Source organism: Canis lupus, chromosome 13 (genome assembly GCF_048164855.1).
Source record: "Canis lupus baileyi chromosome 13, mCanLup2.hap1, whole genome shotgun sequence".
NCBI classification, from domain to species: Eukaryota; Metazoa; Chordata; class Mammalia; order Carnivora; family Canidae; genus Canis; species Canis lupus.
In genome coordinates, this window is record NC_132850.1 from 15,414,250 (window position 1) to 15,428,892 (window position 14,643).

Consider the following 14,643-nt stretch of genomic DNA (forward strand, 5'->3'; position numbering starts at 1 on the left):
CGCGCAGACTGTGCCGGCGTGCGTGCGTGTCTGTGCCTGTGCGTGTGTGTGTTCGAGTGCTGCGCGCACACGTCTGGCCCTGGAATGGGTGGGGCTGGGCGATCTGTATGTACTTGGATTTGTACTTGAAGGAGCGCTAGCAGAGTTCAGTGCCTTCTCCCCATTCTGCCGACTGAATCCGGCCCGGCATACAGCAGGCATACAGCAGGCGTTCGATAAGTGTTTGCTGAACAAAGCCTAAGCACCCTCAGCCATAGGGGAGTTTAAGGAACAGTGGTGACCCAGAACTGCAGAGGGTTTTGAAAGGCTTCCTGGGGTGGGGTGGGAGGGTTGGGAGGGTTGGGTCTAGAACAGTGGTTAGAATCTAGCTAGCTACTGACACCCACATGCACTTTCAGTGTAGCCACGGAATTTATTTTTTTTAAGTTTATTTATTCATTTAATCTAAAGTAATCTCTAGGGCACCTGGGTAGCTCCGTGGGTTAAGTGTCTGCCTTCAGCTCAGGTCATGATCCCAGGGTCCAGGGATGGAAGGAACCCTGCATCAGGCTCCCTGCTCAGGAGGGAGTCTGCTTCTCCCTCTCCCTCTCTCAAATAAATAAATAAAATCTTAAAAAAAAAAAATGTAATCTCTATGCCCAATGTAGAGTTGGAACGCAGACCCAGAGACCAAGAGTTACATGCTCTTCTGACTAAGCCAGCTGGGTGCCCTGCCACTGAGTTTAGATTAAAGAAGTAGAAAATAACACTTCTGGCCAATGAGAAGCAACTAGTATTGAAGATAAAAAAGTCCAGATCGGCCAGATCATGCTTGATCCTGTAGACTGATGCCTTTTTTTTTTCTTTTTTTTTTAGACTGATGCTTCTTAAGCTTGACTGCATTTGAATTTTCTGCAAGCCTTGTTAAAATGCAGATTGTGATTCTGTAGATCTGGGATGGGGCCTGCGGTTCTTCTTTTCTAATAAGCTCCTAGGTGACGGCCATGTTGCTGATCGAGGGACCACACTTGGAGTAATGTGGCTATAGAAGATGGTTCTATGGTGCTTGGGTTGTATTTTATAGGCCATGGGGAACCACAAAAAACTTTTTTGTTTTGGCTTGATTTGGGTGTTTAATCCAAGTAATTCCAGCGCATGGTCACAGAAGGATTTACAATGCAAAGATAGTTAACCAGCTCTTTCCTTTCCCACCTCTAGCCCCACTCCCAGAGGCAACAACATTCAGCTTTTTTTTTCCTGGTGTTTATACACATAACCCCACATACGCTTATACAGTACTACTATTTCTTAATTTTAAATATTGTCTACCAACTTCCTAATACAATCAATATGATTTATCTCACTTATACTCTGTATTTCCCCTCCTCCATTCACCCTGTATATTTATTTCTATCACTATTTTTAGTTCATCTAACGGTTACCTTTGTAATCTTAAGTAAAATATTTTTCCTTAGTATCTGTTGGTCCAGGGAAGGGTTTTAAATCAGAGGTTAAAAAAACAGATTTGCCTTTTTGAAAAATTACTCTGAATTTTGCAAGGGGAAAGGATTGGAGGGGTACAAATCTGGAGTCGAGGAAACTGATTGGAAATCAAGAAACTGAAATGGCCTGGACAAGGGGGTTGGTTGTGAGGTTGCAGAAGAGTTAGACCAGGGGGCAATTGGGTGGCTCAGTAGCTGAGTGTCTGCCTTTGGCTCAGGTCCTGATACCAGGGTCCAGGGATTGAGTCCCTCATCAGGCCTCCCACAGGGAGCCTGTTTCTCCCTCTGCCTATGTCTCTGCCTCTCTCTGTGTATCTCTCATGAATGAATAAATAAAATCCAAAAAAAAAAGACCAGAATGGATAATTTTTTTTTTTAAAGATTTTATTTACTTATTCATGAGAGATACAGAGGCAGAGACACAGGCGGAGGGAGAAGCAGGCTCCATTCAGGGAGCCTGATGTGGGACTGGGTCCTGGGTCTCCAGGATCAAGCCCTGGGCGGAAGGCAGCACTAAACCGCTGAGCCATCTGGGCTGCCCAGAATGGAGAACTCTTAAGGAGGTAAGATTGACAAGACTTGGTGACTGGTTATGTTGATTTATTTATAGTGGCATTTATGAATGCTTGTTTAAAAAAAGCAAGGATTTCAATAATATTACGGATAGTCTACTAATTGCTAGCCAGTGTGTGTGGTACAGAGAATACAGGGGGGAGCAAACAGACCTGGACTTGTTGCTGGAGAAGAGGATTCAAGGGTGGCTCTCAGCTGTTTAGCCTGATGCCATTAAAAAGGAAGGGAACCCAGGAAGAGGTCTAGAAATGGGAAGAGATGATCACAGCAGGGGTTACATTGAGATGGAGGACCCTGTGAAGATGTCCAGCAGGCAGTCAGACCTAGGTCAGCCTAGAACTCAGGAGAAATGTTAGGACTGCAGACATGAGCATAAGAATCTTGGTGGTAACAGAGGTCAGGAGAGTGCATAAGATCTTCCCTGAAGAGTGAGAAGCAAAGATCAGAAAGGAGCCCTGAGAGATATCTTTTTTAAATGCTAATAAGATGTGTTGGATTTTCTTCTATTCTCTAATACATACTTCTTAGGAAAAATCATCCAATACTTGAACTTTTAAGATAAGTACTGTTAGGGACACCTGGGTGGCTCAGTGTTTGAGTGTCTGTCTTGGGTTCAGGGAGTGATCCCAGGTACAGGGATCGAGTCCCACATCGGGCTCCCTGAGAAGAGCCTGCTTTTCCCTCTGCCTGTGTCTCTGCCTCTCTCTGTATGTCTCTCATGAATAAATAAAATTAAAAAAAAAAAAAGATAAGTACTGTTAACATTTTGGACAATACCATCCCACCGCTTAGGAAGCAGGTGGAATATGGAGAACTCAAAAACTCTGGTTTCCTCCATTTCCTTTTAAAATATTCTCCATAAAACAGCACATTTCTCTTAAATAGGACTCTATCACTTCTCTGCTTAAAACTTTCTCTTAAATAGGACTCTATCACTTCTCTGCTTAAAACTAGCTACTCACTTCAAGTAAGCATCACCATCATCTAGAAACGTGTTAGAAATGCAGTCTTCTGCTCTGCCCCAGACTATTGAATCGAAAACCCATAACGGGGCCCAGCAATTTGTGTTTTAAGACGCCCTCAGAGTGATTCTCTGATTCAAGGTGAAGTTTAAGACCCACTGTGTTCAGCTAAGTGCTTTGTATGTATTATGTCATTAAAGCTTCACAACAACGCTATTATTCTTGTCAGTATAGGGCGGGGGTTAGGGGTGGAATCTGGAGATGTGATACCGATGTTTGAGTTCTAGCTCCCCCAGCTTTGTGCCCTGGGGCCTCATTACTAATAATATCTACCTCAAGGAGCCGTTGTGGAACGAAATGAGCTGATGCCGGCCAAGTGCTTGGAACGGTGACTGCACGGCGTAAGCATCCTGTAAGCGCACCCCATCTCACAGACCCGGGGATCCGGGCTGAGCCCAAGGTGAAGAGACCTGCCCCAGGTCTAGGCTAGAGGTAGCAGCGGGTTTGAATTCCCCTCGGCCTCCGAAGACACCCTTGCGCAGGCCAGGGGCGCGGCGGCGGCGCCCAGGCCCGAAGGCCCTCTGACCCTGGCACCGAGCGGGCTAGTCAAGGCGCTGGGGCTCCGACTGCGGCCGGGCTGCCCCCCGCGGCGCTGGGGCCCCGCTGTCCCCCCGCCCCGCCCCGCCGCCCGTTGCGAAGCCGCCGGGGAAGCCAGCGCTCGCGGCCCCGCCGCCGCCGCCGCCGCCCTAAGCGCCGCCCGCCGCCCTCTCACCCCGCGGCGGCGGCGGAAGCGGGGAGGCGGGCCGGGCCGGCCGGGGCGGGGCGGCGAGCGGCATGGAGGAGGCGGAGGCCGCGGCGCGCCGGGCGGAGCAGTGCGGGCCCGAGAGGGGCCCGAGCGGGGCCCGGGCGCCCTGAGCCGTGAGTGGTTCGCGGCGGGAGTCCCCGGGGGGTGGCGCGGCCGGGGCTGGGCTCCCGAGCCCTCGGGCGGCGGGGAGCGGGGCCGGGTGGGAGAGGGTGAGGGCGCCCGGGGCTGGGGACTGGGGGCCGGGGCTGGGGGGGGGGGGGTGCCCCGGCGCACCCCGGACTAGGAGGACCGGGGCTGGGGGATTGGGGGCCGGGGCGGGGGGGGGGGTCTGTGCCCCGGCGCACCCCGGGACTAGGAGGACTGGGACTGGAGGATTGGGGGCCGGGGCTGGGGGGGGCCTGTGCCGCTGGCGCACCCCAGGACTAGGAGGGCCGGGGCTTGGTCCTTTTAGGGGCTGCTGAACCTGAGAGCTGATTACTTGGCCTCTGCGCTGGGGCCCCGGGCGGCTCCGCTGCTCCCCCGCCCCAGGGGAGTCTCCAGGCTGGCTGACCCCTCCGAGGCTTCCTTTCCAGAGCAGTTGGGCCACTTTTCCCAAGTCACACAGCCTGAATGATGGCAGGGAGGAGTTGCCGGGGGTCCTCCCTGGGCTCCCCAGAAGGCATCAGGCTTTGGGAGGAACACCTGACTCCCTGTGACCCTCTGGTCCTCTCAGATTCCTGAAGGCATGGGTTGGCCAGGACAGTGGTGACTCCCCAACCCGGCATGGACGACTGGAAGCCCAGCTCCCTCATCAAGCCCTTTGGGGCTCGGAAGAAGCGGAGCTGGTATCTTACCTGGAAGTACAAACTGACCAACCAGCGGGCTTTGCGCAGGCTTTGTCAGGTAGAGAGATGTCCTGGCCCCCGCCCCGGGCTCCCTCGCAGCTTTACCCTAGACTCTGGGCACCGGGACCTACCTTGGCTGCTCCCAACCCTGGAAACAGGCAGCAGGTTCCTAGACAGGACACCTCTTTGTGTCATATCCCTACGAGGTGGTGGTTTGGGCCCAGAGTTCTGGAATCAGAACCCAAGTACAACCCTCTAGGCTTCTGACGGAAACCTGAAGTCTAGTCAGGAAGGCTTTGCTCAGGGACCCATATCCGCCAGGCGGCAGAGCTAAGACCCAGGTCTTCTGATCCCCAGCTTGGTTCTCTGGGACTGGCTCCCTCTCTGGGAACTAATTGTGGAGGGGACCAAGGAAATCAGGGCCTCAAATGGAAGCATCCAGGAGCTCTGGGTAGGGAGGGCCCTGATGAAGAGAGAGGGGTCGAGGTGGTCCCCTGGAGGAGGTGGTCTTGAAACTGAATCCTGGTTGGGGGAGAAGTGGGCAGACAGAGGGAGGAGAGACAGGTCCCAGGCTCTGCCTGTGTCCCCCTGCAGCCAGGGCCCTCCTTTCAGGAAGTCCCTAAGTGATCTGGAGGGGGCACCCCTCTTCAGTCATCCCTACCCCTCCCCTCAGACAGGGGCAGTGCTTTTCCTACTGGTGACCGTCATTGTCAACATTAAGTTGATCCTGGACACGCGGCGAGCAATCAGCGAAGCCAATGGAGACCCGGAGCCAGAGCAAGACTATGGTGGGGCCAGGCTGAGGATGGGATTGGCTGGTGGGGTGAAGGATGGGGGTGGGGTCCCCTAGGATCTCACCACTGCAATGGTAGGCACACTCCAGCGGATGATACTGTGCTGGAGAGACTGTTGCCACAACCTGTTGCACCCTGACAGATGAGGCCCTGGGCCGATTAGAGCCCTCACGGCGCAGAGGCAGTGGTCCCCGACGCGTTCTGGATGTGGAGGTGTACTCAAGCCGCAGCAAAGTATATGTGGCAGTGGATGGCACTACGGTGAGTGGGCCAGTGTCTGGGGTAGAGTCACTGTATTCTACTCAGGGTGTGGTCCCCTAGTTCTGGGCTCCACTGCCTGCGTGGATAACTGCATCTCTTCCACTTTTGAGCTAGGTGGTTCTGGAGGCCTCAGTTCCTTATCTGTAGGCTGGAACTAATGATTTCTACTTGTCGGGACTAAATGAAAAGTATGTGAAATGTGTTACAGGTAGTGGGATATTATCAAAAGGGATCATTAGTAGTAGTAGTAGGCAGATAATTCATTGATTTCTTTATTTCATAACTACTTTTTGGTCTCTTCCTTGGCCTCAGCCTTGTCTTGGGCACTGGGGACCTAGGGGTAATCACACCCGGTTCTCATTTGAGGGTCTTGATCGATGTATTATGGTATCTCCAACATGAGGAAGACACATTCTAGGGCTCTAAGTGCCTGAAAGCCATGGAGAGGAGGGTTGTAGAAAGATCTGATCTCTCTTGATGGGCAAGTTAAGGAGGTTTTCCGGAAGGGGTGGCATTCAGGCTGGGTCAGAAAAGAACAGTTCACAGAATCATAGGCAGGAGGGGAGGTTTCATGCATCTCGTTTGTTGAGTTCCCATAAGACAGAGAAACCTCAAATGCCAGAGTGAAGAGGTGGACTTTGTCTCCGCCTCCCGGTAGGTGCTGGAGGACGAGGCTCGGGAGCAGGGCCGTGGCATCCATGTCATCGTTCTCAACCAGGCTACGGTGAGGTTCTTGGGGCGGGGGGAGGCGGTTGGCTACAGGGCTGAAGATGAGCCCTCCTTGCTGTTGACACTAACTCACAAGAGGTATGTCCCCTGCCAGGGCCATGTGATGGCAAAGCGTGTATTTGACACATACTCACCTCATGAGGATGAGGCCATGGTGCTGTTCCTCAACATGGTGGCGCCTGGCCGAGTACTTATCTGCACTGTCAAGGTCAGTGACTGTTCCTTGGTTCCTTTCTCTATGCCCCCAACTCCAACCTTGCTCACGACTCTGGGCTCTCTACCCCTAATAAAACATAGTGGGAAGAGCCTCTCGAGAAAGGTAATACAGGTTCCAATCTTAAGCTTGTCATTTTTATTCAGCAAATAGTTACTGAGCCCCTACTGTGTGCCAGGCACTGCTCTGGGTGCTGGAGATAGGATAGGAAGCAACCGTTATGGAGCTTCCATTCCACAGGGCAAGATCAACAACAAAAAAAGCCCAGTACATGTATGATGTCAGGAGATGATAACTTAATGAAGACAATAAAGCAAAAGAGACAGAGTAGTGGGTGATGCATTTTAGAAGGGGAAGGTCTCTGTAAGGAAGTGACATGTGAGCAGAAAGCTGGACGACGTGAGGAGAGGGCCAGGCGAATATCTGGAGGAAGATGTTCTAGATCAGAAGAATGGTGAGGTGTGCTCTGAGGTAGGACAGTGCTGGCATGCTCGAGGAACTGCAAGGGTGCCAGTGGAGCCGGAGCAAATTCAGGGAGGGGAGGGGAGTGGGGGGGAAGAGGGTGGAGGGGCGCAGATTGTGTGGGATCCTGGTAAGGATTTACTAGCCCAGTGACCTTGGATGATTCTCAGAATCTCTCTAAGCCTTTGGTTTTCTTATCCGTGGCAGGATAGTAACCTCAGAGGGTTGTCATGATCATTTAATGAGCTAATTTAAAATCAAAGGTTTTGCATGGTGCCTGACAGCGAATGTTCCATGAAGCCAGGTCTCCCAGAACCATGCCAGTCAGGCTGACTACCTTCTCTGGTCTCCCAGGACGAGGGCTCCTTCCACCTCAAGGACACAGCCAAGGCTCTGCTGAGGAGCCTGGGCAGCCAGGCCGGCCCTGCCCTTGGCTGGAGGGACACTTGGGCCTTTGTGGGACGCAAAGGAGGTACCAGCACCACAGGCCATACACCCTATGGGATGAGGGGCCCAGGAGGAGCAGAACCCCAAGAACTGGGGTGGGGTTGGGGGCAAATAGGAGCCCGAAATGATGGGCTGGCTGAAAGTGGGCAGAGAGGAGAAGCCGCTTTAAAACTGGAGCCTGAGCCCCCATTGTGCCTCATTCCTGTCCCTGCTAGGTCCTGTCCTTGGGGAGAAACATTCTAAGTCACCTGCCCTCTCCTCCTGGGGGGACCCAGTCCTGCTGAAGACAGATGTGCCGCTGAGCTCAGCAGAAGGTGGGGTTGGGGGGCTGGTGCTGGGCTCCAGTGCCTGGGCTGGAGGTGGGCATTTGGGTCCTATTTATGAAACTTTATTTTCTTCACTGGGTGCCTGGGGCTCTGTAAACCACACCAGCCTTGCGGCCCCTAATGCCTCCTCCTGTTGACCCCTCCCTTCCCTCAGAGGCCGAGTGCCACTGGGCAGACACAGAGCTGAACCGTCGCCGCCGGCGCTTCTGCAGCAAAGTCGAGGGCTATGGGAGTGTGTGCAGCTGCAAGGACCCCACACCCATCGAGTTCAGCCCTGACCCAGTGAGTGAGGCCTTAGACAGTGAGGCTCAGACTCCTTCTCAGCTTGGCAAGGAGCCCTTGGAAAGGGCCAGGTTGGGTTTCTGGACCCCAGGCCAAGAGGGAACCAGGACCCGAGGATTTGTGCTGACCTCTGAAAGGGGGGGCAGGGCCGACCATGTGAACAAAGGCTCCTAATTGGAGTTGGGTTGAGTGTGTGGAAGGGCCCCAACAGAGAAACCCTCTGCTGCTTCCCTGTCTACCCTGGAGTTGCCTTCTCCCCAAGAACTCTTCCCTGGGTGGGGGTCCCAGTTTGAAGAAGGAGGGAGGCAAGAGCTAAAAGCTGTTTCTCCCTCAGCTCCCAGACAACAATGTCCTCAATGTGCCTGTGGCTGTCATTGCAGGGAACCGGCCCAATTACTTGTATAGGTGAGCCTGGGAGGGGGTTGGTCCAGCCCTGGGTGGTGCTTAGCCCCGGGTGAAGCTCCTTGGGCTCATCCACCTGTAGGTGGAACTCTTGAGGTGGGGGTGGGGGGCAATAGGTTCTAGGCCCATTCACCCATGTGGGAGAACATGGGGAACATGGGCCCACTGATAAGCACAGGGGGGCCCTGAGTTGGGGGGACAGAGTACCTAACCCATCCCTGGGCTCCCCAGGATGCTGCGCTCTCTGCTCTCAGCCCAGGGGGTGTCCCCCCAGATGATAACAGTTTTCATTGATGGCTACTACGAGGTGAGTGGGGCTCGGGGGCTATGGGAAGGGCAGGGTCCAGGGCCGTGGGGACAGAGCAGCGATGATCACGAGACCAACAGCCCAGGCAAAGGCTGTGAAATGTGAATGGCTCGGCATGGCGGAGCCATGGGGCGGGCAGGGGGAAGTGATTCACAGGGTGACCGTAGCCGTGCCCCCAGGAGCCAATGGATGTGGTGGCACTGTTTGGTCTGAGGGGCATCCAGCACACTCCCATCAGCATCAAGAACGCCCGTGTGTCTCAGGTATGGCCTAGGCGAGGACGGAAGGGGCAGACACTTGACCCCGCCGTCCACCCTGCAGCTCATGCACCCCATTTCCACTCCCCACCCAGCACTACAAAGCCAGCCTCACTGCCACTTTCAACCTGTTTCCGGTGAGTAGTCCAAAGCCCTTGGACCTAGGGAAGGGAAATGTGGGTATAAAGCCTGGTCTTACTATATAGCAAGCTCTTCCCCTGTCTGGGCCTCAGCTTCCTGATCTGGAAAATGTGGGGAGTGCTGCCTGAGAAGTGGGATGGGGGTGGAGGAGGCACAGGATGGGAAAGGGCCCCTGGGGTCATGCTGTCCCCCCTGCCCCCTGCAGGAAGCCAGGTTTGCCGTGGTCCTGGAAGAGGACTTGGACATTGCTGTGGATTTTTTCAGGTGAGGGGAGTACCCCTCCATAAGTGGCTCTCCATGCAGCTCCTACCTGCTGCCTCGGGCCTCTTTCCTTACTGGCTCTCCAGGGAGGCAGGCAGGGGGTGTCTGGGAGAGCTTTGTGGGGGAAGTCAGCTCAAAAGTGGGGGGAAAGCCTGAGCAAAAGTAGGATGGCAGGTGTTGGGGTTGGAGTAGAGAGTAGAAAGGATGGGTAGAGACAGTGGGGATTTAGGGGGAGGGACAAGCAGGCATGACTCCTGAGTCCCATCTCCAGCTCTTCCAGCATCACTATGTGACTGGGTTTGTCCTTGCCCTTCCCTGAACCCTTGGACCCTGCCTCTCTCAGTTTCCTGAGCCAATCCATCCACCTACTGGAGGAGGATGACAGCCTGTACTGTATCTCTGCCTGGAATGACCAGGTAAGCCAAGGGGCCAGGGGTCACCTAGGGGAGTGGTACAAGCACTGAGCTAAGCCCTCCTCCACCCCACCCCCCGTGCCTGCCCCCCCCCACCAGGGATACGAACACACGGCTGAGGACCCAGCACTGCTGTACCGTGTGGAGACCATGCCTGGGCTGGGCTGGGTGCTCAGGAAGTCCTTGTACAAGGAGGAGCTTGAGCCCAAGTGGCCCACACCAGAAAAGGTGCCCTGGCAGGGGAGGATGGGAGGGCTGGAGTCCCCCATTGGCTGCAAACCCCTTCACCTTCATGACTTTCCTTGCCCCCCAGCTCTGGGACTGGGACATGTGGATGCGGATGCCCGAACAACGCCGAGGCCGAGAGTGCATCATCCCCGATGTTTCCCGATCCTACCACTTCGGCATCGTTGGCCTCAACATGAACGGCTACTTCCACGTGAGTGGGAAGCAGGATGTTGTGGAGGCGGGCACAGTGTGGTGGATGGAGCGAGAGCACGGGCTCCAGAGCAGCCCGGGGGGACGTGTCTTATCTTCTTTTGCCTCAGTTTCTTTATTTTTAAAAATGAGGATAAAAATACTGCCTACCTCATAAGGTTTTGAGACTCTGAGGTTTAAATGAGTTACTATATGTAAAATGCTTTGAACTGCAAGCATTATATAAGGGTTAGCTGGTATTATTTTTATTATTACTATTCTTAGCACCAGACTGTGGGTGTGGGGAGGGTATTTCTGCCACCCGGCACTTACGCAGCCCTGCCCTCTCCTGTCCTTGCAAATGTGGGGGCCCACGCCTCCGCCTGGCATGAACAGGGACGTCCTCGGTCCCACCATGCCTTCCCCAGCTGTGCCTAAAGGGCCAGTCCCCAGTTACAGCAAGAGTGTGCCTTGAGACAGCCCAGCCTGAAGGAACAGATGAACAGCTCGAAACCTCCTAGAAGCCAAAAGGACCCTGAAGCCCCGAAGGCTGGCTTACACAAGACCCCAGTCACCTCCCACAGAGGGGCAGGCACTTCCCTGAGGTCCCTGTTGGTACCTCAGTCACAGCACTTGCTTCCCCCCTCAGCACAGCCTGTCCTTTTGCGCACCAGGCCCGGTAGGGCCCGTTCCTGCCTTCTGTGGCTCTACAACAGCAGACCCAAGGACAGCCCCTGGGAACAGGGACTAGCTCAGGGGTCAGTAGCATGAGCTGCCGTGTGGGCATGAGCTCTCTAGCGATGGTAGAGCCCAAATTAAAGCTAGTAAGAGCCTGCCAAGGATGCTATGAAGAAGAGGATGGGGAAGATGGGGGCAGGGGCCGGGAGCAGTGAGAGGGACTTCTGTGGGTCCAGGACTTCATCTGTGGGGCTTGTGGTGGGTCAGCGGGGGGTACGAGCCCCACTTGAAAGGCCTGATGTTCACCCTCACACCTGCTCCAGGAGGCCTACTTCAAGAAGCACAAGTTCAACACGGTTCCAGGTGTCCAGCTCAGGAACGTGGACAGGTGGGGGCTGGGGACAGGGCAGAGGAGCCTTGATGACCAATCCTCAGTATTCCCTGCCAACCCCGGGGCCTGTTTCTTACCCCGGCCCTCCTGCCCCCGAATTCCCACGTGATCCTTCACCTCGCCCCTGGAACCTGAAGGCTCGTCCCTTCTCCTGACCCATCTTCCCTTCTCCTTCAGTCTGAAGAAGGAAGCTTATGAAGTGGAAATTCACAGGCTGCTCAGGTATGGCCTTTGGCAGTCGGGATGTATGGCAGGGAATGAGGAGGCGAAAACCGGGGGTCTTGGCGCTGTGACCCACTGCAAAATGAAAATCAGGGCATCTTGTTCAAAAATTAAGAATTTCAGGACAGCGATAGCACAGCATTAAAGTAAGGACAGAAGGCAGCCCGGTTGGCTCAGTGGTTTGTCGCCTGCTTTCGGCCCAGGGCATGATCCTGGAGTCCCAGGATCGAGTCCCACGCCAGGCTCCCTGCAAGGAGCCTGCTTCTCCCTCTGCCTGTGTCTCTGCCTCTCTCTCTCTCTCTCTCTCTCTCTCTCTCTCTCTCTGTCTCTCATGAATAAATAAATAAAACATTTAAAAAAAAAAAAAAAAAAGTAAGCGCAGGGCCTGGTTTACCAGACCCGTGAGGCAGGCTCCATCCTGGCCTTTCTACCCCCTCTCCCTTGCTGCAGTGAGGCTGAGGTTCTGGACCACAGCAGGAACCCTTGTGAAGACTCTTTCCTGCCAGACACAGAGGGCCACACCTATGTGGCCTTCATCCGAATGGAGAAGGATGATGACTTCACCACCTGGACCCAGCTTGCCAAGGTGCCCCACTAACACTCCCACCAGATACAGGGAGCCTTTGTTCTGGAATCTTCTACCTTAGAACCTCCTCTTCAGACTCTGGGAACCCCTCTTCCAGCCCCTTTGTCCAATACCATATTCTAGAAGATGCTACATCTTGCAGATGGAGGAGACTGCAGAGGAGGGGTGGGGGCTGGACCAAGGGTCCTCAGTTGCACCCCCTCCTGCCCCCGTGGCTCTCTGATCCCTGTCTCTCCCCCCACCCACTTCTTCCAGTGCCTCCATATCTGGGACCTGGATGTGCGTGGCAACCACCGGGGCCTGTGGAGGTTGTTTCGAAAGAAGAATCACTTCCTGGTGGTGGGCGTCCCAGCCTCCCCCTACTCGTGAGTGACTCTTTTCTGCCCCGGGAAGTGGGAGACTAGTGGGATTACCTCTTCCCTATACATTGTCAAATTATCTTCCCAGGGTGAAGAAGCCACCATCAATCACCCCAATTTTCCTGGAGCCACCTCCAAAGGAAGAGGGAGTCCCAGGAGCCGCAGAACAGACATGAGACCTCCTTCAGGACCCTGCAGGGCTGGGTACTGTGTACCCCCAGGCAGGCTAGCCCTTCACCCCATCCTGTAGGATTTTGTAGACACTGGTCGGGGTTGGCGCTGGCTTGTTTTTAACATGAGACTTAATTACTAACCCAAAGGGGAGGCTTCCCCTGCTCCAACGCCCATATACCTGAGTTGGAGGTCTATTTATTTACTTCCCTGTTGGGAAGGGGCAGGATAGTACCTGGGAATCATTGGGGTCCCTGGGCAGCTGATCCTGCCCTTTGCACACACCCTCCTCCCAGGCCTGGCTCAGAATCTAACCTATTTATTGACTGTCCTGAGGGCCTTGGGAACAGGCTGAAGCCTATAGGGCCTTGACTCCTTTCTTGGCTGGGGTGCTGCCCTGAGGGTGGGGCTGGCTCTTACTCAGGAACCTGCTGTGCCCAACCCATGGACAGGCCCGCTGGGGCCCGCCTGCTGATGCAGACTCACTCAGAGACCCTCAGACACGGAACCAGGCCTCTTCTCAGCCTCCCCTTTGTCCAGGTTTCCAAAGCTGGATAAGGTGGTCATTGATTAAAAAAGGAGAAAACCTCCAGGGATGTGTTTTATGACTGGGGGGGGTGGGTGGGTGGGTATGTGAGTGTGAGAGAGAGAGAAAAATCGGTAAGTAGGAGAGAGAATGGTTATGATGGATAGTGAGATTTCCTTACTGTCCTCCACAGGATTTAGCTTCCATTTGGGGCCATTTGGCCACCAGGGGATGCCCAAGTCTCAAACTCCAGGATTTTTCCCTAGCTCCACCTTAGGACATGAACTTGACCCTAGCCTCACTCTACTTGAGGCTGAGCTTAGAGCAGCTACCTCAAACCCCTTCCCCATGGGGCTGTTCACTTGCCTAGCTTGTCTGGGCAGGTACCTGTCCCCAGAGATGGAGCAAGAGAGCAAAAAGGAATCCTCGGGGGTGAGGGAAGCAATGGGAGAACAAGGGAGACTAGTGGGGATATAAAGGAAGTAGGTGAACCAGAACCAGACCAGTATTATCCAGGAGGCTAGGACTGGGCTGCAGATGGGAGTTGTAAGAGGAAGGATCTGTGGCCCTTAGGGTACCTGGTATGCGGATTCCATGTCTAGGCATTTTTCTGGAGAAAACCCATCATTTTCGTCAGATTCTCACCCAGCCCAGTGACCCAAAGAGATTAGGAAGATCTAACTAAGTCATAGAAGCACCAGGAAATGAATGGGATTGTCTACAGGTAGTGGGTGAGAAAGCCTAAGGCAGGGGGCAGGACATTTAAGGGATCTGTACAGGACTTAGGATCAGAGGTGAGTATGGGACACACCTCTTGAGAAGGGGTCAGCCTGCAGTCCTTTCAAGGTGAGCCTGGTGAGCTCCTTATGTAGAGCCCTGGCCAGGGAGGCAGGAATGGCCTAGAACTCCTGCCCTTTCACCAGCTCTACTCCACCCTCCCCCACTGTTGCCTGGAGCCCAGCTCCACAGTGACACAGGTGGTGTGCTGCTGGGACCGTTTCTTGCCACCCTGACGCCTTCAGTGTTTGCTAGAGATAGAGTACTTGAGGTACTGTTAGAGCTGGGGGAGGAGCGGTTAGCCAGTGAGGAGGGGAGGTCCGCCCTGGGCAAACAATCGCCTGCAGCTCTCTGTAGGCACCTGGTGTGTGAGAGATGGTCGGGTGGTGAAGGCGGGGAGGCCCTAGCCTCCCTCCCTGCCAGGCCCCCGCAGCAGGCTCCTGGGCTAGCCTCAGACTGGCTCTGGGGCCCTGTGTGGCTCTGGCCAGGTTTCTGTTCCTTCTTGGGTTCAGCAAGGGGAAGGGGTAGTAGTTCCGGGCTGCCCTAGAAAAGCCAGGGAGGAAGGATAAGGGGTC

The 14,643-nt window shown here is 54.6% G+C and overlaps 1 protein-coding gene across 4 annotated transcripts; it reads left to right on the forward strand.

Annotated features, from left to right (window-relative positions):
• The first annotated feature begins 3,312 nt into the window (after positions 1-3,312).
• On the forward strand, positions 3,313-13,357 carry POMGNT1 (protein O-linked mannose N-acetylglucosaminyltransferase 1 (beta 1,2-)). 4 transcript variants are annotated; one of them, XM_072772323.1, is made up of 23 exons: positions 3,804-3,934; positions 4,273-4,436; positions 4,534-4,703; positions 5,319-5,433; positions 5,582-5,700; positions 6,359-6,424; positions 6,524-6,637; positions 7,460-7,577; positions 7,768-7,866; positions 8,033-8,160; positions 8,495-8,565; positions 8,794-8,869; positions 9,049-9,132; positions 9,222-9,263; positions 9,473-9,531; positions 9,872-9,944; positions 10,041-10,169; positions 10,255-10,380; positions 11,360-11,424; positions 11,605-11,649; positions 12,100-12,235; positions 12,491-12,600; positions 12,683-13,357. In XM_072772323.1, the coding sequence occupies exons 3-23, from the start codon at positions 4,584-4,586 to the stop codon at positions 12,768-12,770; spliced, it is 1,983 nt and encodes a 660-aa protein (XP_072628424.1). In that variant the 5' UTR covers positions 3,804-3,934; positions 4,273-4,436; positions 4,534-4,583; the 3' UTR covers positions 12,771-13,357. The 4 variants fall into 4 exon arrangements, with proteins under 4 accessions (XP_072628425.1, XP_072628423.1, XP_072628424.1 ...); XM_072772324.1 differs by lacking the exons at positions 3,804-3,934; positions 4,273-4,436 and adding an exon at positions 3,313-3,428; XM_072772322.1 differs by lacking the exon at positions 4,273-4,436 and having other exon boundaries at positions 3,777-3,934.
• Positions 13,358-14,643: the final 1,286 nt, after the last annotated feature.

Excerpts from the sequence above, each read along its gene's own strand:
- POMGNT1 (XM_072772324.1), top strand. The coding sequence starts at position 4,584 with ATGGACGACTGGAAGCCCAGCTCCCTCATCAAGCCCTTTGGGGCTCGG. Across the intron at positions 9,532-9,871 it reads ATTGCTGTGGATTTTTTCAG|TTTCCTGAGCCAATCCATCC; the intron begins GTGAGGGGAGTA and ends TGCCTCTCTCAG. Across the intron at positions 10,170-10,254 it reads AGTGGCCCACACCAGAAAAG|CTCTGGGACTGGGACATGTG; the intron begins GTGCCCTGGCAG and ends CTTGCCCCCCAG.